The sequence below is a fragment of the Prinia subflava genome, chromosome Z (genome assembly GCF_021018805.1).
Source record: "Prinia subflava isolate CZ2003 ecotype Zambia chromosome Z, Cam_Psub_1.2, whole genome shotgun sequence".
In the NCBI taxonomy this organism is placed as follows: Eukaryota; Metazoa; Chordata; class Aves; order Passeriformes; family Cisticolidae; genus Prinia; species Prinia subflava.
Window position 1 is genome coordinate 54,503,655 of NC_086283.1, and position 21,220 is coordinate 54,524,874.

General features: G+C 38.5%; 1 protein-coding gene across 2 annotated transcripts in view; it reads left to right on the top strand.

The window, feature by feature from the left end:
• Positions 1-21,220, top strand: part of SYK (spleen associated tyrosine kinase) — a 49,566-nt gene that overhangs the window by 12,725 nt on the left and 15,621 nt on the right. For both annotated transcript variants that reach the window (XM_063422958.1, XM_063422959.1), the window contains exons 2-6: positions 4,882-5,336; positions 6,793-6,953; positions 15,360-15,498; positions 16,936-17,017; positions 17,687-17,733. In XM_063422958.1, the coding sequence (XP_063279028.1) occupies positions 4,923-5,336; positions 6,793-6,953; positions 15,360-15,498; positions 16,936-17,017; positions 17,687-17,733 (843 nt within the window). In that variant the 5' untranslated portion in view covers positions 4,882-4,922. The remainder of the gene's footprint in view (positions 1-4,881; positions 5,337-6,792; positions 6,954-15,359; positions 15,499-16,935; positions 17,018-17,686; positions 17,734-21,220) is intronic.

The following is a 21,220-nucleotide window of genomic DNA, read 5'->3' on the forward strand; positions in this document are numbered from 1 at the left end:
TATATTTTTATATTAGAATGGAGATCAATACCTCAGTAATATTATACTCTTTGCTAGGCAAACTTTTCAATACAGCAGTTACTCTCCCTTTATCCCTGTCTAAATATGCGGTGAAATAGAATTAAGCTAAGTGTAGAAGTATGGTTAGCACAGATTTTTTTTTTTTTTCTAACACCTTCCAGGTGAGCTTTCCTTAGTTTTGCTCATCTGCTCTGAGAGAATGTTTTGCTTCCTAGGATGCATATAATGTGTGAGGTACTAAACTCTTTTGCCATGTCAGGGGTACCATGCTGAGTTGGTAAGGAAGCTGCCTGAGGAGAAGTGGATACCTAATTTTCTTATGTATTTGCGTAATATTTTTTCTTTCATGTAGAATAAACCTGATATTTGCATGCATTTGTAGCTTCCTTAAAAGTCAAATTTAGCGACGAAGGGGAGAGTTGCACTTAAGACTCTGTTTTGCTATTATGCTTAAGTGCCTCTCTTGGGTAGCCACCTGCACTTCCTTCAGCACTCTTAAGGGTAAAGCCTTACGTTCAGGGGGCTTAATCTCCATTTTACAGCTCCACATTTGTAACTGCAGTGGCTAGAAAAACACTGCACTGTCTGTGCACCTGAAAAAACTTAGAGGAGGAGAAAACTCTGGATTCAAGCATTTTCTTCTACTCCTTTACTGATCCTAGAAGGGTAGTACACTCCCAGAAAGAAGGCAATACTGTGAAATTCCAGCCAAAGAGAACAGCCGTCTCAAATTCAGACATTCTTCCAAAATTAAGAAGTTTTTAACCATTGCTAAAAGTTTTTTGTGATTTACCTCTGTGCATGCCCAGGAGATGCTGCATTTCCTATCATTGCTAAACACTAAATACTCTTCACATATTAGAAAATGGGGTAGAGAAACCTGGCCTGAAACCTACCAACAGTAACCCATTTTGTGAAAGTAAATCAGGCCGTTGTTTCCTGAAACAATTATAAATAAATAATTTGTGAAATATAAAAGATCATAAGAATCCTTCTGCTGTTTTTTTGATAACTGAAAAATATTCTTTGTATTTTAGGAACTTGTTATATAGCAGGTCTTCTCATTCTGAGGATTTAAGAGACAGTCCCTCACCAGTGCCATCACTGACATTTCATCTAAATTGCAACCAGTGGATTTCTGCCTGCTCCCCCGCCCACTTTTGAGAACTTGTTTCTGGGCAAATCATCCTGAAGACTGTGTAGAAAATACTGAGATTAATCTGAGACAAAACAGTTTTCTGAGGAGTAGCCTGATCTGGAATATATTGTAGTTAAAGTGAATTTAAATTTAAGTATCCGTAGAGGTTTTTGTAGCCAGGGATGATGTGTTTATTCCCTCTAAACCTGTCACCCACCCCACTTTTATTTTATTAGCTGTTATTTTTGTTCTAAAGTTCTTCATATTTTTTAAGTCTGGAACTAGAAGTATTGCAAAAATTAACATTAATGAATTACATTCATGAAAATAAACTTCTACAGATGAAGAGTGCAGTGATATTTTTCTGTTTGGTATTTGTTCAGTATGTGTTCTTGAGGTGTTTTGAGCAGGCACTGCAGTGCAGTACCATTCTTGGTATGAGATACATTATGGGATTATTTTGTTCTTTTCTCCAAGTTGTACGTTGCTGGTGAAGAGCCAGTGTTGATCAGTCATGCATCCAATTTCTTTCCTTACTAAAAACCTAATAGTAAATCTGTTTTCTTCCATGATTCCTCAAAGCAGTATTGAAAACTTAGAGCCTTGCCTTCCAGGACCATTTTGCTAGAAGCTGGATGATGTATATTCATCTCCTAAGCATCAGTACATGTGGTGCATATTGGAGTAAAAAAAATGACATGGGGGTGTGTGAGGGAAGCAAGTAAACAGGAGTGAAGGAAACAGGAACTAGAGCATTCAAAACGTCCATATTAGTAATGACTTTCAGACTAATAGAATCAAAGGTTCATAGAAATATTTAGGTTGGAAAAGATCCTTAAGATTATCAAGTCCAACTGTAAACCTAACACTACCCAATCCACTATAAACCCAGTCTGTAAGTCTTTAAATCCCTTCATGGATGGTGATTTAAACACTTTCCTGGGCAGCCTGTTCCAACACTTGATAAACTCCTCAGTGAAGGAATATTTGGTGGTATCCAATCTAAACCTCCTCAGTACTACACGAGGCCTTTTTTCTCTCATCATCTCACACATAGGAAGAGATTGACTCCATCCCTTTCTGGGGTGTCTGGCCCATGCCACTGTCCCTTGCAGCAGAGTTGTTCTCCCCTGTGCCTTCCTAGGTGCCTGATTCTGTGTCCTGCCAAGACAAACATACAAAGTGATGGGGCTTGCCTTGTGCTAGGAGGAGAAAAGTCCAGGAGGCATCAGAAGGCTGTGGGAGAGGGGAGATGATGGAAGAGCCTCCTGATGGCTCTCCTTGAAGGCTTGAAAGCAGCAGCTGCAGCCCTGGGACAGGGCAGAGAGACATGGGGCTCAGCTGGTCTGTGCCCCTATCTCTGCATCCCACTGGAGAGCAGGGAGAGATGTCAGGAATGCAGAGGAGGAGGAAAGCCCTGGTCTCCTCCACGCCTCCAAAGTGCACAGACTGAGCTGTATGTTGCATATAGCACACTGTATGTGCATATGCACATTGTGTGTGGTAGGCTCTGGCAAGATGTGAGGAGGGTTTGGGAAAACTTGTATATCCACAAGTTTATACACAACTTGTATATAAACAGCTTGTATATCCACAACCCTAACGCCCCTATACCCTCCCCCAGTCACCACCAGCTTAGCACAGTGTACCTGAAGGAGGTGGTCAGAGAAGAAAGAGGAACTTTCTGGGAGTGATCCCTGTACCATTGCACTGGCAGTCTCGCACCCACTGTCTCTGGACAGGCCCTTGTGGAATGCACTGGAACAGCACTGCATGGCTGGGCAGGGGAACGGAAGGGGCTGCCCCTGTGCAGTGCCCAGACTTACTGCTGTCCCCAGTGTCAAGGCTGGTTGGGCAAGCCAAGAGTCCTGATGGAGCCTGCATGCCTTGTGCTTGCACCTACAGGGGCCTGGAAAAACTATGGGCAGACAGACCCTGCTGAAAAACATCCTGGTCACAGACCTTCCTTCCATGGTGACACCACAAGGGTGTGTGATGCTGCCTAGCCAGGAAGGTAGATGCTCCAAAAGGGGCAAAATCTGCTCCACAGCATGTCTCCCTTTGTTGAGTTTCATTAAATTCCTTTCATTTGAGTTCCTTAGCTTTTCCAGGTCCCTTTGAATGGTAATCACAGCCTTGTGAGGTTTTAGCCACTGCACTGTTTTGTATTATTTGTGAACTTTCTAGGGCTGTGCTTTCCCCACTGTCCACCACCTCAATGAAAATCTTAATATTGACCCCAATCCTGACCCTGGGTTACAATACTATTAGCTGGTCTCCAAATGGGCATTGTATCCCATTGTATCCCAGAGGACTGCAGTCCTCTGGCCCTGCATTAAGTTATTGAATTAATCTCTTCCATTTGAGGAAAGCTTTGTCTGGTAGAGTCAGAATGGTCATTTTGCATACAGAATAAACGTTTGGTGGTGACTAACTGAGGACTGCCTTCTGTATCTTCAGTTACAACTTTTCTTTTTTGCAATTAACAAGCAAAGATATGTTACTAGACTAGTATGGCAACTTAAACCAGTAGCTTTTAGTTGCAGATCACAAGAGTAATAAATAACACAAAGTTTTATTTTGTAGGGTCACAATATCTTTGCAATTTTGATATCTCCCTTATTAGGGATGGTGGGAGAAGACCAGAAGATCTGCACAGCATATAGTTTGTCATGACTGTGCCATGTATAGTTTTCTATACTGTGTGGGCCTTGTTGACTTGACCTTGTGTTCCTCTTTCCCTCCCCACATCAACCCTGTACATATTCACAGCATAGCACAGGTATTTCTTACCGTTTTTTGACACAAACACAAGCAACGGCAAATCAGCACTGATGGATCAAATACGAGTTAAGCAGTAGGCACAAACAGCTCTGCCTCCTGCAGGCCTGCCAGGGAAGCTGTCAGTCTCAAGTGCTGTGTGCCAAAAGGCCCTGCCTTAAGACTGCCATTCCTCAGTTACACATTTGCATATTGGATTCTTGCTTTCTACATAGTTATCCATAAAGTCTTCTGCATTTTTCTTCATGTAACTCAGTTGCACACTTTGGCCAGCTATAGAAGGTAAATGTGGCATTAACCCTGTTCTCATATAGCCTGAACTGTTTAATGCTGATTCCACAGATTGCTGCATGGCTTCCCTAAAATCATGCTTCACTGTATTGTGAAGGGTTCATATTTTAACTCCTATGTGCGTCCCAACAATAGAAGCAGAAACTGAACTTCTTATAATTTTGTTCACTTCTAGCCAAGGTGCTTGGAAGCAGGAAAAGAGAGCTGCTGGGATTTAGAAAGACACCTTCTAATGAGATAAAAATAAAAATGGGATCTTCACTTTAAAACATTTTTTTAAATTGTTAACATATGTATCACCAAGAAATGTATTACCAAAATTGCCTCAAGCTATGCTGGGGGCATTCAGGTTGGACATCAAGAGAAATTTCTTCACAGAAAGGGTTGTTAGACATTGGAGTGCTCTCCCCAGGGAGGTGACTGAGTCACTGTCCCTGGAGGTGTTCAAGAAACAAGTGGGCAGAGCACTCAGTGCCATGGTCTTGCTGACAAGGTGGTGGTTGGTTCAAGTTTGGACTCAGTGATCTTAGAGGTCTATTCCAGCCTAAATCATTCTGTGATTCTGTAAACATACTGCAGGTGAACTGCCATCTTACTGGTTTATCCTCCTTTTTGTACTGACATCCCAGTCTGTGTCTTTGTATTTTCAGATACAGCTTTCTAGGTTTGCGGCTTGGAAAAGAAAAAAACCATGGCTTCCAACACATCAAACCCTGCTAACCATTTGCCGTTCTTCTTTGGTAATATCACACGTGAAGATGCCGAGGAATATCTGATGCAGGGAGGAGCAAGTGATGGACTGTACTTGCTCCGCCAGAGCCGGAATTACCTGGGGGGCTTTGCCCTGTCCCTGGCCCACGGAGGGAAGGTTCATCACTATACAATTGAGAGGGAGCTGAGTGGCTCGTACGCTATTGCAGGAGGCAAGTCCCACGCCAGCCCTGCTGAACTCATTAACTATCACTCAGGGGAAGCAGACGGCCTTATCTGTCTACTGAGAAAGCCTTTCAACCGGCCGCCAGGCGTCGAGCCCAAAACAGGACCCTTTGAGGACTTGAAAGAGAACCTCATCAGAGAGTATGTCAAGCAAACTTGGAATCTGCAGGTAAAACCAGACTGATGTCACCATAAAGCAATCTTTGAGCTAGGAGAAAAAGAGATTGCAGTGTTTGTTTCCATCTCTTGCTGCTGCTAGGTAGTATTTTTTCACAATGAAATCATAGCTGTTGGAGTTTAACAGTGAGAGTTTTTCTCTCCAGTATGTGCAGTAACTTGGTTTTCCTGAAAATTTAAACTCTTAGAATTTCTACAATGTCCTGAGCTAGCATTATCTTATCTACCTCTGCACTAATATATGTCATCAGATTTGGACCAAAAATTAATACATGTAATGAGCAAGATAAAGAAATTATTTGTCTCATTGCTCTTAATTCTGATTTTTTATGGGTGATATGCAGGCAGGCATGGTGACATGATGACTTATTTTACATCCTGCTCTCTCAGTTGGCCTTGTTTCTGTGATGCTAATTTAGATTATGTCTAAAGCAGAAATTGTTCCTGAAAGAGAACAGTTTCTACACTGCAGAGCACCGCCTATATATCTTCAGTACTGCAGGGGTCAAGCAGGAATTTTCCACGTGGAAGACAAAGTGTTGGATTTTTTCCTGATAATGACTATGAAGAAGCCAGTCTTTACATGGAAACATTGGTGTAGGAGGCTGCAGAAGAAATATTATTTCACCCTGAGATGCCATGAGTTACCTTTGTGAACTCATGAAGTTACACAAGGTGTCTAATCTCTTTTGCTGCTAGCAAGTAACTCTATGAATTCTGCTCTGTAGAATATATGGAGCAACCCCCAAATGGAAAAGCCTGAAACTTTTACAACACTTTGTATATCTGCTAAGGTTCACAGTGTCTTTTCTGATGAGTCTGAACTCAATCTAGAGGGAAGTTGACGAACTCTGGTTAAACGCTGGTGAAACTAGTGGAGGTTGCCCTCAGATTCCAGGCAGGCCCAATTTAGAAGTGGTAGGTTGTAGACAAGGTTAGAAATGTCTAAGTTAATATTACTCTAAATGGGTTACTCTAAAATGGGGACTGTTCTGTCTGGAAAAATTTGCATTGATGTCTTTGACATAGGCATACTGCAACAGTGCAAAGCACATTCAGTTTATTTTAGTACACTGCCACAGGATATGTAATATGGAGGTATATTTGAAATCTCAGACTGACACTAACTCTATTTAGCTGTGTCTCATTAGCATAACAATCTGACTATATTTTAAGTTTAAATACCAATATACCTGTGGTTTTATTTACTGATTAATTTTCCTTCTTTTTCTCAGAGGCAAACGGGGAGCCCAGGTTTTGTGATGTTTGTATTACCATGTGTTAGTTTCTGGTTTAAAATCTTTACAGCAACCAGGCCTTCACACACAACAAATATGTGCAGATTTTGGATGTTCCAAAAGCAGTCCCAAAAGATAGGGAGTCTACCTGTTCTCTTTTTATTGCAGAACATACTTTGACTGTTTCACTGTGTTTTTACTGCTGTCTAGGGACATGCTCTTGAACAAGCTATCATTAGTCAGAAGCCTCAGCTGGAGAAGCTGATTGCCACTACAGCCCATGAGAAGATGCCTTGGTTCCATGGGAGGATCTCTCGGGAGGAGTCAGAGCACCGTATCCTCATTGGGTCAAGAAACAATGGAAAATTTCTGTGAGTTTATTTTTCTGTGGTGTTTTCTGTTTGCCTCCAGTGTTTCTGTACAGCTCTTTTGAATAAATCTCAAATGAGACTATGCCCTAAAATGTGGTTCATCCACAGTGAAGGCACTCAGTTCAGCATAATTTACATGACATGATGCTTCCTGCCCTAAGCAAGTCCCTCACTTAAGTAAAGATGGAAAACTATAACAAAAGCCTGGAACACCTGCAGGGATGTCCACTAGGGCCTGCTGGAACCAGTCATGGCCAGCCCAGGGTATCCCCTGGCCTTTGCAGCCCCACTGTCAAAGCCTGACCACCTGCACCCAATACACAGGCCTATTAAGCTGGTACAATTAGAGACAAACTGCTTGTATTTGGGATCTGTCAAGTCTCCCAGGGACAGTGGTAGTGCTTTGTTTTGTAGTTAAGCAACAGAATGAATCTCTTCTACCTTGACAGCACTATTTTGTGTCTGCTGCTTACCCTCTGCAACTACATAGCCTAATAATATTTTGTTTTCTGAGCACCAATGTGTAGTTAGGATATTGACCAACAGCCATCATCTTGTAAGGACTAGAGCCAGGTGTTTTTTTTTTTGGGAGAATCTTCATTTGAAAAATATCACTGTTTTAACAGAGCTGTCTTTTGTCGCTCTCATCCCCCATCCGGAAAGTATTTATATGATGATAAAAAATTAGTCCTAAAAGTTGTGGCCAAGTAAGAATCACTTAGAACTGTATAATTTCTGAGGGAAATTGCATCACCTACCTAGTTTTCTTTAGCACTCAGCCCTCTTTGGCTTTTTTTAGAGTTAGTCCAAAGTGAAACCCCACAAGCAAGGATATGCTTCTTCAGTACCAACTCTTTCACTTTACTGATTTTCTGTAATTGTGCCGTACTAATTGCTAATGTGGGTGCAACCTTCGTATATTTCCATGTTTCAGTCCTAGCTGACGGGAACCAGTAACTCCTTTAAATCCTATTTGCAGTGGAGTGAATTCCTGTGAGACCTTAACCGCAAACACTTCAACTGTAGTGACATCTCATTTCTTGAACTCTCTTTTCTTCCCTCAGCCCTTGAATTTTCTGTGTTTCGTAGCCATTCTTACCCAAGTAGCCATGCATGCCTACTTTCAGCCTCATATTCCGTATTGGTGGGTATCACATCCAGAGGCGTGTTTACCCACTTGCTTTTACTGCCACATGTAACAAAACATAGTAATTAACTTGTTACAGATTTTGTTACAGTAAACAAACTGTTAGAAAAGTTAACAAAAAGTTGTGGAGCCCTACCTTTCTTTCCCCTGCATAGGAGTTCAGAGGATTTGATGAACATAGATGCTATTACAGACTACCAGCCCAGCATCACTACATAACGTCTCCTTTCTCTTGCCCTGTGATTTTGAGAATTTCTTTTCCTACCTTTTAGACATAAGGTCCAGTAATCGAAACAAAAAGTAATCCTTTCTTTTAATGACAATTTTATACCTAAAAATATATTGCTTTTTTGCTTTCTGTTTTAACATCTTACCAAATGTACTTTGTATCAGCTGAGTCATGATGTGGATCATGTATTAAAACAGGCAGCTTTTCCAGTTTGCCACAGGAACACGTTGGTTTCTCTGTGGCCAAAATATTTCTCTTTGGGGCAAGGAGGGGAGGGCGGGGGGTGTAGGGGGAGGGAAACTAGGTTTTGTTCAAAGAAAAGGATCCATTAGCTAGCGTTTTTTGTCAACAGGGATAGGTTTTGAAGCAAGGGAGTAAAATTTTTTGAGAGACTTGGCATTTTCAGCTTCCTATTAGAAACACTTGTCTCTTTTTAATCTCCCATAAGCATTCCTATTGCTTTGAGTGGAAATATTTTCCCAGCATTTTTCTGTACTCCTTGAAGATGACCTAGGAGGCGTTTCTGATGCTGTTTGTGGGGAGATGCTCAGTGAGTTGTGGGGGAGCATTCAGACCTTCTCCCACAGGACTGGTTATGTCAATAGATCCATATTTTATATAGTTTTGCTGGAACTCAGGTGGCTGCTTTCAGGTTGGGAAGAGAAACCCATAGAGGAGAAAATCCTAATTTTAAGACTCTCTTTAAACTATGAGAACTGCCACTGGAGCTTAAGTAATATGAACCGCTAGTATCTTGGGTCCCTCTTATTAAGGATAAGACTGTTTAGTTCTGCATCTGTAGGATGCTTTATGATGTATTAATTGTTCTTGCACAGACGTCCTATCAGGCCAGCTCAGGATGTAGTAACCACTCAGCTGCCATTTGCTCCCATGGTCTCAGGGAAGACACAGGGAGAGAACTTCATCTACCCCACAGTTCAGTGGCCAGTGCAGCAAGAGAAATAATGTGTTGTTCATTTGTGTTGGAATCAGTTATTTTACATTCCTGAGCCATTCTAGCTCTCAGACCCATAGACTTAGAGGCTTGTCACAAATAACAAAAAACCTGTAATTCAGAGAGGTTTACTTCTTTCTGCAGTGGGTTGCCTAACGTGGTCTTGCTTGGCAGGTGTTGAGAAATAAACCACTCATTTCTGGCTAACTGAAGCAGAAGCAGCGAAACTGTTGAGTGTGAGAGTGGTGCATTGTTTTACATTTCAGGAACAGACATCACATGGTTTTACTTACCCAGCAGCAGTGCTTGTCAGAATATTCTGTACATCCATGGATTGAAGGCTTTGAAGTTGTGACATGAATTAGATTTTTTTAACACTGGTCAAGATAATCAAGCCCAGTAGCTGACTGAAAGGTAAAGCTTTCAAATATTTAAGGTTTAATAGAGGTTTGCATGTTGAGGTAGGAGTTGGAGCATGGGAACAAAGAGAGGAGCTAATTTTTGAAGAGATTAGTTACTCTGAGGTTATTTAACAAGTCCACAAGTGGATACTTGTATATGACAAAAGTCATATTGTTTATTATAGAGAAAATAATAACTATTAGAAGGCTAGTATATTTCTGTGTATTCTTAACAAGAGTCTCTAAAACTTAATTACAACTTGATTACACTAGATTTTTGCTATCCATCTGACCTACCTACCTTGAAACAAACTCCAGTACAGGAGTCTGTGTAAGAATAAAACATATAGATTTCTTCAGCACTGCTTTGCAGCAATACAAGTTTGAAATCTAGAATTATTTATAATGGCTTAAATAAGGAAATAGTAAAAAAGCTTCCTAAGTACAGTTCAAAATATCATGAACAGCACCATAAAAATAACACTACAATGCATCCAAGGAAAAATTCTGAGCTAAGTGTTTTACCAGGGAATTTTCAAAGATATTTTTAAAGTTTTTTTTCATGGCTTAAAAGTCAGTAAAGTATGTATGTGGATGCTAGAGGGTTTGGCTTCAAACCCAAACACAGAAATCATGTCATGAAATGACTTGAAATGGGAAGGACTTTCTACCTCTTCTATGAAGAATGTTTGTTTGATTGCCACTCTACACATGAACTTTGGAGGAAAAAAATAGCGGTAGAATAGAAGTAAAATATTTCTAAAATTATCTGAAAAGAAACTGAAAATAGAGAACTTTATGTCTGAAGACCCACTTAACTTCACTAACACTATTTTACATTCCATATTGGAAGATGGTTCTTGACCAAAATTCTGGGGTTTATTACATTTTGCCTGGTAGGGAACATTGATCATAGATCAAACTACTAATATTGGTAATACTTTATCAATATTGTAATAGTATTTTTATTAGTAATTAATCATTAAATATTTATAATATTGTTTATGTATATATGAGTTCATGCATGTATGTGTGGAAGAATTGAAAATGAAATTATAACTTTGCTAAAAGCAAATAGTAAGGTTTGAAGTGCAGTTGTCTGTAAGAGTTTTCTTGTCTTTATCTGACCAAAAATTTCTGTTTCTGGTATATGTAGCAGTATATGTTTACACTAATATTGCTGCCTTCCTCTAGGAGTTTGCTGCCACCAGACTGCATACTGAGCTAGGTCATTTTTCTGACCTTGTAGAGAATTCTTTGGATAATTCTATCAATATTAAGTTTGTATCCATAAAAGGGACTGGACATTGCTGAAAACAATCCTATTTAATATGTCTCTAATTCAGGGATATTAATTAATGATGAAGTTCCTCCTGAAAGGGCCAAGTAGTTGCTAGGCTTAGACGACCCTAAAAACTTTTCAAGATAAATGATAATATACAGACAATGAACTGTGTTTCTGGAGGTGCAGTCTTCCTCTTCACAGCAGCCTGGATGATGCCCATGACTTTGGGAGAGCTGTTTACTGATCTTCAGTCAGTGTTGGGGGCCACTTGCAGACCAGTGCAGCGGGGCTGTGGCTTCTCAAGATGGGTTCCGTACTGGGTGCTTCAGCAGCAGGGTGGGTCTGAGGTGTGAAGAAAAGCTGTGATCTAACTGAGACAGATTTATTAAGAAGATCCCCTGTTTCGGGTGCAGTTTTACCGCAGAGCTGTTCGTTATGCATTTGGTGGAACACAGTGCATTCTGCTGCCAGGGTGAAGTCAACTAAAATGACTAATACGATGCAATCCTTCTCATGAAAGTGTTTCGTAACTGTGCAGCAGACTCACTAGGAGATGAATTTTTGAGTTCCATTGTAGATAGCAATAGTGTGAAACTGAGATGTCTCCTAAATTCTGTAGTGTCCTGACATTTCTGAAACAGCTTTGAATGTGTTAGTGAACAGGGAGAAAAAACTATGCTAATGAAGACAGCAGTCAATCCACTTTGCCCTTTATATAATTCTTTTACAGATGCACCGAGTTCATTTCTTACTACCCTCGAACTTGGAACATATGCAATGTGCAGCAGATCTTTGAAGTGATAACGAGTAGCCATGTTGTTGATAACATTGCCAGAGAGATGGTCGTGAGGGCAAGACAAGCAGGGAATGGCTGGAGCTCCACCAGCAATGGGGAATGTTGGTATCTCTGGCATCAACAAAGCTGCAATTGGTGAGAAGGCAAAGCAATGCCGAGAATAAAATTCAGCATGCCTTTGGATTCAGGAGCAAGAATAATTTCACACCATTTCTAAAGCAAGCATTTTGCTTGTTTATTTTATTCATAATTCTCTACTGCAGAATGCTGCGACTTCTGTTTTTTTCTACGCAGTCAATGAGGCATGTTGTAATAGCAATTTATTTCTTTGACCCTCAAGGATATTTTTGTTTAGAAAGACAGGGATCATTTGTGTTTTCAGATGGAAACAGAAAAAATTGGGACATTGCTCTTTTTGCTTCCAAATTAAAATACCAAAGGAAGGAATGGATAGCTATTTACACTGTCTGTAATAATACTCCAGATTGTTATCGGTTGCTATCTAGGTTAAACTCCCCCAAAAAATACTCAAGCACACATTGCATGAAATATACAATCAATACCTAAGTATTTCTGTATTGCATCAGGTAACAATTTGAATTTCTGCATTCCTTATTCTCCTGTTTTAAAAATGTATGTCATAAAAAGTCTAGATACCTTGGGATTTCTCTAATATAGCTGTGTACTCAAATCTGTTCCAAATGAAGTTGTTCATATTTCTGATTAATCTCAGAGGATGAAATTACAGTGTTGTTTATTTAGAGGTGTTTATTATTTTTATGTTTTTCTTCTGTGTATTTGTGATTCCCTGCAATAGCATGAAATGGAAGACCAGGTGATACCTCACTGCCGGCTGCCTTCCTTGACAAAATTCTAAAATTAAGACCAATTTTTTAGCAGTTTTTATTAAATATTGTGTTTAATTTCAGAGCATTTGAAAGCAGAGAGTGCATTTGGAATTTTGAATTTTTTCCTCAACATTCTGAAAATTGTTACTTTCCATACAAGAGAAGTTCCATATATAAAGAGAGCTCCCAGATCAGATTTGAAGGCCCTGGGTAATACAGGCAGCACCATCAAGAAGATGTGAAACTTTTATTTCCATTCAAAGAGGTTTCAGTTTAGAACCTTTTAGTTTGAACAGCATTTGCCTTCCAATTTTTTACAGCAACTGTTGACACAGAACTGGATACTGTTACCCAGCTGCAGTTCTGGAGGCTTAGCCTAACCCAGACAGCCATTACCACATTCTGCAAAAGCAAAATGAAATTGTGAAACTTGGTTTAGGGCAATCCATGTCACCCACTACGGGTTCTTGCTATTTGCCAAAAATAAGACTTAGGCTGTCAATTTAATGTGCTTGATACTTCTGCTTTTCAGACATGTTTGGAAAGATGGTAGTATCTTCTGGTTTTGTGTTTCATGCGGATTCAGGTTGTGTACTTCCTCATTTTGTCTTTTGTAGGGATCTAGGTTGTGGTGGATTTGACTGACTGCAGTTTAAAACCCACCTGCTCCATAACCCTAAGGGAGCAAGGCTCCCCGGGACCTAGATTAATCATGTACTAGAATGGAGGTGTTTTTAAGATGCTCAGTGACAGAGCTGTCTGACAGCAGTTGACATGACTGTGAACTGCAGATGGCTCCAGAGTTGTGTAGCTGTTGGCTTAGGGGAAGGAAAAGCTCCAAAATGCAGCTACTACCTTTATGAACCTGAACGCCACCTAAATCCTGCACTGAAGACTGATAGAGCTGTTTGGGTCTGTGCCACAGTCTTCAAAAATCTGGACTCTCCTCTCCCAGGGGTGCCTGTGCTCTCAAGAAATGTTTGCAATGTCTCTCATGAGAGTAACAAGTCTTGCAAAGGAGAAGGAGTTCCAGTAGAACTGAATTGTATTGGAGCCTCCATTTCCTCCTGTGAAACACAAAGGATATTTGTTACTAAGAAATAATCTTTTCCATTTTTATGATCTTATTTGTGCTTTATTCTGAACAGAAACCTAATTATAATGAAATGCCATTTGTTTGTGTTTTAGAAACAATGCCCTCTAGTCTGAAAATATTTTTCTAAGCTTTATTTGCTTAGAGCAGGTCAGAAGACGACAACATAAAAGTCACTTTTCATTTTAGCAGAGCCTGTTGCTCTTCACTGGTCAGTCAGTACAGGAAATCAGCATGCTGAGAAAACACCTACATGCCATGAAGAAACCACAATGTGTTTCAATTTGCTTTAGAGCCTTATGCAAGTTACTTTGGTTTCAGAGAACAAAAAACTGACCCTACTTCCCTTTTCTTTTAGCCAGTGTCCTGTTCACATCTTAGGCAACAAGAATCACTCTGCTTGAAAGAAAAAGGTGCATAAGTAATTCAGACAAAATACAGTTTTACTTCAGCCTTGAGAGCGTCAGCTGAAGAGAATAATTTAATACTTGCCTCCGCAATCTCCTGAGATTCAGCATCTCCTGAGAACAGCAAGTACCAGTGTTGCACCAGCAAAGCTTCTTAACACCTTAGTGATACTTTACTGATATATTTCTTTTCAAGGCTGTTCTAAAATTCAAGGAAGAGTAGGTAGATTTCTGAGCATGCCAGAACAAGAAATGTTTTAGTGCTCCAGAATCTAGGCTTTTCATTAAAAAAAGAAAAATGCCAGACAATTTTGTTCTAACTCTATTGTTGTCACACTGTCAGCTGTAAGTAAGCATGGGAACTCAACTGAAAGAAAAAACCTTCTTTCTAAACTCAGAAATATTGCAGCAACTATGATGGAGCTAGTAACAAATTCCTACCTATGCTGGATCCAGTCATCAGAATACTTTGGTACCAGTGTCAGGCAACTCTGAGTACACATAAAACAACTCTGTCATGCATTACAGCCATCTCAGAGGGCACTCACAGCTCTCCTGAGAGAAGGAGATCATCCTATGAGTTTCATAAAAAATCCTTTATATTACATTCAGCCATCTCTCCATGGTGAAGTTTAGAGGAGATATGTACACTTGAATACTGTGTGAAGTTTCCTATGAGTTTTATCTCAAATCTGCAACAAAACATTAATTCTTCCCTGAAATTATAATTAATGATTCAGACATATATTGTTTTCTTTAAACTCCCAGCCACACAACAAGCTATTTTAAACACAAAAATTTTGCCTTTTCACATTGCATTCTTTTATTATTTTATCTTCTGTTCTTACTGTCATCTGTTTATTTCAAAATAAAAGATACAAGAGAGGTATGCCAGTACTGCAGGAGCTTTTGCCCAAAGAGTGCTTTATGCAGATTGCAGTGTTCTGTAGCTGCCTAACAGTGCCTTACATAATTGATCTTTTGCTTTCATCTGTTGCCTTTTTGGGAAAAAGAAAAAAAAAAAAAAAGAAAAAAAAAAAAAAAGAGAGAGAGAGAAACTTCAGGCAATTTCTCTGAAAATTAATTATACTAAGGAATAAGTGAAAGGCTTAACAAAATATTTTCAGAAGTTGCAGTGCTGATTTTGTTTTGTTTTAATTCAAAAGCTTTAAAGAAAGGGTGATTTAAAAAGAATCCTCATTTCCTGTTAGAGTGTAACCATGAAAATCTTTTTTGTTTCTACAGCATCCGAGAAAGGGACAACAATGGTTCCTATGCCCTGTGCCTACTGAATGATGGAAAAGTACTGCACTATCGTATTGACAGAGATAAGACAGGAAAGCTCTCCATACCAGATGGAAAAAGATTTGACACCCTTTGGCAGGTCTGTTAAATTTACATTACATGAATATCTGTCATCACATTCCCATATAACTGACCAAGGCAACGTTGCTTTATTTTGCCTAGTGACAATAGTCTTTGGCTAAAACCAACATGTTTTGGCAGGTTATTTGTCATATGTTTCCAACATTGTGGGGTTTCTTTACATGAAGAAAATATATGTTAATATAGGAAGCTATGTGAGTGTAGAGAGTTTCATCATTTTTAAATGTGATGCTGCAGGCTGTCCAAGTTCAAGACTGTGATTAATTATTCAGTTAGTTGAAAATTCTCTAGAATAAAAGTCCATTTGCAAGTAACCATTATCAATAATGGGTATGCTTGGTTTAGTCTTTTTGCTAAAGCTTTTTATGACAGCAATCAACAGAATTCTAACAAGCAAAAAGAGGATGGTTTAAGACGTTGTACACATAATGCAGTCTTTAGCTAAAGTCTGCTAAAGCATGGCTTGCTGAGGCTTACCCCCAAAATATGTCAGAACCCTGGTAAAAATTAAGCAATTAAGAAGTCCATAGCTGACTATGCCATAGTTGATACTAAAACTGAATACTGATGGAATGACTGTGTAAATTGAAAATACTAAGGAAATTGAAATCCCTGCAGAAATCTCTTATGTCATCTTGCTTAAAAATCTATTAAAATTAATAAAGTGAGTCACAGATCTAAAATACCAATCTTTGCTTGCATATATTAATTCTTAGCATTTTTGTAAATGTCCTACATATTTATTTTCTGATGTGAGTGCAAATTTAAAAGCAACTCTGCTATCTTACAATTTTTCTGAATGTGTCTGCAACTCTTATACTCACAGACTTTCTACTTTATACCCAAATGGAAAATAGCAATTACAAACCTGTAAAAAATTATATGGAGAGGACAATCCAGGAGCACAAATGGCCACAACTACTGGTGCTATACATTTATTAACTGTGCACATCCCATTGCAGTTCTAAAGTCTGAAGTCCATTACCCTAATATGCAATGCTTGCACTGTAATTATGCCAAAAAATTAGAAACAAACGAACAAACAAAAACCTCCAAACCCACAAACAAACAAACAAAAAACACAAGAGAAAAGACGGGGAACTCAGAGACATAAAAACAAGTTATTTGCTCAGAGTTACAAAGCTGTTTAGTAGCAGAACCCAGGGAGGGGTAATACTGACCCTTACAAATCCAGTTTCTGGGTCATATTGCATATTTATCCACAAGGTTACTTCAGAAACATGCACCCCTGCTGAAGAAGTAAAGAACATGTGCAGTAAAGATCTGCTGTATGCCAATGTAATTTGTTGTAATATATATTGTACATATACACACATTTCTAAAGAGACAATATATTTAATGATACCACCCTGATATTTTCATATCTTTTTTGTCTCATTATTTCTTTTTTTTTCCTCCCCTCTCATTCTGCCAGTTAGTTGAACATTATTCATACAAACCAGATGGATTATTAAGGGTTCTTACCATTCCTTGTCCACAACATGGCTCAGAAAATGGTGAGTTACTCTTATTATTTCTATATGTGTTAAAAGACATGATAATTATGAAAAATATGTTGAGGGGAGCAGGGCAGAACAAGGCACCCAGCGCTGAAAATGGGGTCAGAGAGGCATTGCTTGATAACTTGTGAGAAAGGAGGAGAAGAGGTGAGGTAAAGAGTCAGTGTGCTTTTTATCCTGCTTCCTCTTTAATGTCCTGTCATACTGAAGAGACATTGTCCTCCCTCTTGCCCTGACTGAAAAGGAAAAAGACATGCATGTGACTGATCTGTGTCCAGCTTGTGCTCTTCCAGAACTGGTTTTCTCTCTCTAAGGCCACCTTCCGCCATTCTAACTGGATAGCAGTGCCATGGTGAGAGGATATAGAATACTAGAAAATAATCCTAGAACTATTTACTTTTTCCATTCTTTTGAATCATTACATGATTTTTCCACCATTATTTTCCTTCTCCTTTGAATAATTTAGGCTCTGCACTTACTTTTGCCTCTGTGGCAGGAAGTACCAGAGTCTGCTGCATGTAAGAGACAAAAGCAAAGCAGATAGTCCAAGAGAAACACTGTAATGTGATCTAAAAACTAGACAGTTGGTCCCCTCTGTAAAATTCTGTGTTCTTACACAAATTTCTCACCTTGCTCAGTATCATTTTACATTTGATTCCTTTGCAGATAATCTTGGTTTTAATACTCATCCTTCTTCTGCAACACTTCCTAAGGTAAGTGGAGGTGGTGGTAAAGCAATAGCATTCATTGGGAAAGGATTACAGGCACATACTATTCTGGGAGTCGTAGTTTTTGGGTATAATTCATCTGTTAGTTTATTTTTCTAGGATTATAAACAGTGAGTTGAAAAGAAACATAACATATTCCATCATGGTATTGCTTTCATCAGTGTTTTGGATGTGCTAATCCTAATTTAATTTTGTGAACCTCTTTTACGCATATAATGTATGTGAAAAAAACAGTATTATGCATAGGCAAGATGCCTCATTGATGGTCATATTCTGTATAGGAGAGATGTTGATGTTGATTGCATCATTCACTTTGAGAATCTGCTGACTGAGGCAGAAATGGGAGTTGAATTTATTTTCGTATTTGGTTGGCGCAGTTAACATCAGACTTTGCACAAGGATTTCATTTCTCATGCACTTCATTAGGGGTGATTCTTTTGTGCACTCCACGAAGAGTGAGCAAGTCCACCTGTTATTATAATTACATAAGTTCTCAAAGTCCATTGACTGCAGAAGCCACCTGAGGTGTGATACATCCACAGAATCACATAATACTGTCTTGTTCAATGTAGTTGATTTCATCTGAAATAGGGAGTTAGTTTTAGTTGTTTCCCTGCATAACTTAATCATCTAGGTCATTGTCTGGTCCCACATTATGGAAAAGAAATTATTCAAATAAGCAGTTACCTCTGTTTTAATACAATTGACTCCTAGCAGTGCTGTGAACAACCACTCTCGTACCTTCACTTCTGAAAATCAAGTACCTTTTGAATAATTGGAAATTAAGCAACAAAAATCAGTCTCTTTTTAATTAAAAATATTTTAAAATTTATTCCTTCTTTATAATTAATAATAAAAATATTTTTAAAATTGAAAAGAAGGTTTGGATCTGTGCCATTTACAAGGATGTCCATGAAGTTTAAGCACACAAGACCACACCATCTGGTATACATGCAGTTTTAGAGATAGGGCAAGTACATTCAGTGTGGCAATACTGTGTATGTTTCTTAATATGCACAGAAAAATTCACTGTATAAGTATAATTGCCACTGCTTAAGACTTGTCATGATAGCTAAAAAGAAATTCACCAAAGCTACGTGAAAGTGCATATTTTGCAAATAGTCTACTAAAACATTGTTTTAAGCTTCAATATATTTGACATTCTGAACTTCTTAAAACTGAAATCTGAATTTTGTGTTTTCTTTGGGACTTTTTGAAAATGAGCCTGCTAAATTACTTTCTGGTAATATAAACATTAAAAATGGAAAATTTAAAATAACTATTACTGTTCATGGAGCTCAAAGACTTCACTTAATATTTCCACGTTCTTGCACATTAATACTTTTATTCAAAAGCAGTAACTCATGAAGATTTTTAATATGCCTGAAGTACAGTTATTCAGATTATACAAAACCAAAATTAAACCAGACTGAAGAGAAGGAATACAATCACAAACATACATAATACAAAGACAGTATTATGTGGAAGATATGTAATCTATCTTCATTTTATTTACACCATGATAATTAACATTTAGGAGTTTCTGACATTTCTAGTATACTGCACAGATTTTTCTATTTATGAAAAGCATTGCCAAATTATGTAAATTGGAATAATGAGTTTTTGAATAGGGTATCAAAGTAATTGTGATGAATTAAAGAAACATCCTGGAAAAAAAAAGGGTGGGGCTCAGTAGAAGTCAGATGTAAATCACAAATAGTCAGATATAGTCTTAAATAGTCAGATAAAAATCAGAAAACAGCAAGCAGACATAGCTTTTTCAGAGGATGTTATGCCTGCAATGAATCAGAATGGGAACAAGGATGAGCAACCACCATGTTGTAGAGCAAAGAGAAATGTGTTTCCAGCTTGTTCAACACTGGCAAGGTCTCAGCTGACTTTCACCAGTTTGTCACACTGCACTGAAGAATATTGTCCCGCAGGAGACAATCCGGAGCAAGGCAACAGGAAAGATCATGACTTGTGAGAAAAGGATTGATTATAACAAAGAAGGAAAAGAGAGAAAGTAGAGGAACAAAAAATGATGGCCAGTTCTAAGCAACAATCTAATGCTGGTGCTCCCATTTAGACCAATTTTTCAATATTATTTTCGTTTTTATATATATTACAGCCTAAAACACAGTCATTCTATTCCAAAGTCGTAGCGGAATAGCATGCCCAAATCTGAAGTTGTTTTGAATTTAAGAAGGAGCATGAAATATAGAAAGAACTGCTGGATAATATGCGGAGCAGACTGCCCAAGTGATTTGTCTGCAAAGTGTTGATTATAAGGGCTTTGAGTAAAATTTACATCAGGGACATAAATCTACTTCAGATTGGTCTAGAATATGCTACTGTTCGATGGACAGATTTGGAGTGACAAAATGCTTAATTTTATTGTAATATGGACATCTCCTTTTTAGTGATACTAATATGCTTCCTCTGCAAAAGAAAGGACTTTATGCTAACTGTCTGTATTTAAGCTAATTTTCCATGCAGAATATGGAGAGTTACTTGTTCTTGCTTCTCCCAGAACATGCATGGACTGGGATGTTTCTTGGCTTTCACCAGAGGCTCCATGGCTAGGTTTAAGGTGATTTTGACACCTTCCATTTTGTAAATTACTTTTTCTACCTGAAATCAATTTCATCCCAGCATATATTTAAACCAGGAGAGGAGTTTTTGAAATTAGTCTTCAGTTTAGTTCTCCAGCTGATTTAACATTATAATGAAACTGCCAAATTCTGGCCATTTCCCAAATTCTCCTCTTAACTTTTCTCAGTATTTTGTTTAGTCACAGTTGTTCAGGTGGTAATAATAGACCCAAACTTTATGAGTATAGCCTAGCTGTAACTAGTTGCAGTGCCTGATGAAGATTTCATGTCAACATGCATTTGTATGTCTAATACAAACATGTGAGTTAAGCAGTGTTACCATCACTACAGGTGGTTGCTTACTCAAGTGCTGGGAGATACTCTTGTTGAAAAAGTATAATGAGAACCAGGCTCAGCTTGTGCAAAAGAACGCTTGACCTCTCAGAGAATTTATCTATTGCAAAACTGTAACTAAGTAGTATTTCAGGTTTCATTTATTCCCAATATGGAAATAAAATTTCATGAATAGCTGACTTTCTTGTAACCTTTCTTGGTATGCAGTATACTGAATGTTTATGTATCACAGCTATGAACAATGTCAAGCCTCAGAAAGGTTTCTGTTCTTCCAGCAGCAACAGGCACCACATGACTATCCTCGGTGTCTTGAAACAAAATATATGCTTTTAATGTGAAATCAAACATTTTGTTTTAAAAGAAAACTAGGAAATATACCAATTCTATCAATTAAAAAACATGTATTTTGAGTTCAGAGGCTGTTTAAAGTGACTGAGAATGTGGCTCAGATTACTGTTTTAGCCTCAACATCAGTCTAAATGTTTGAACAATAAGTGCTTCGTCTCAGTTTTTAATAGTCAGAT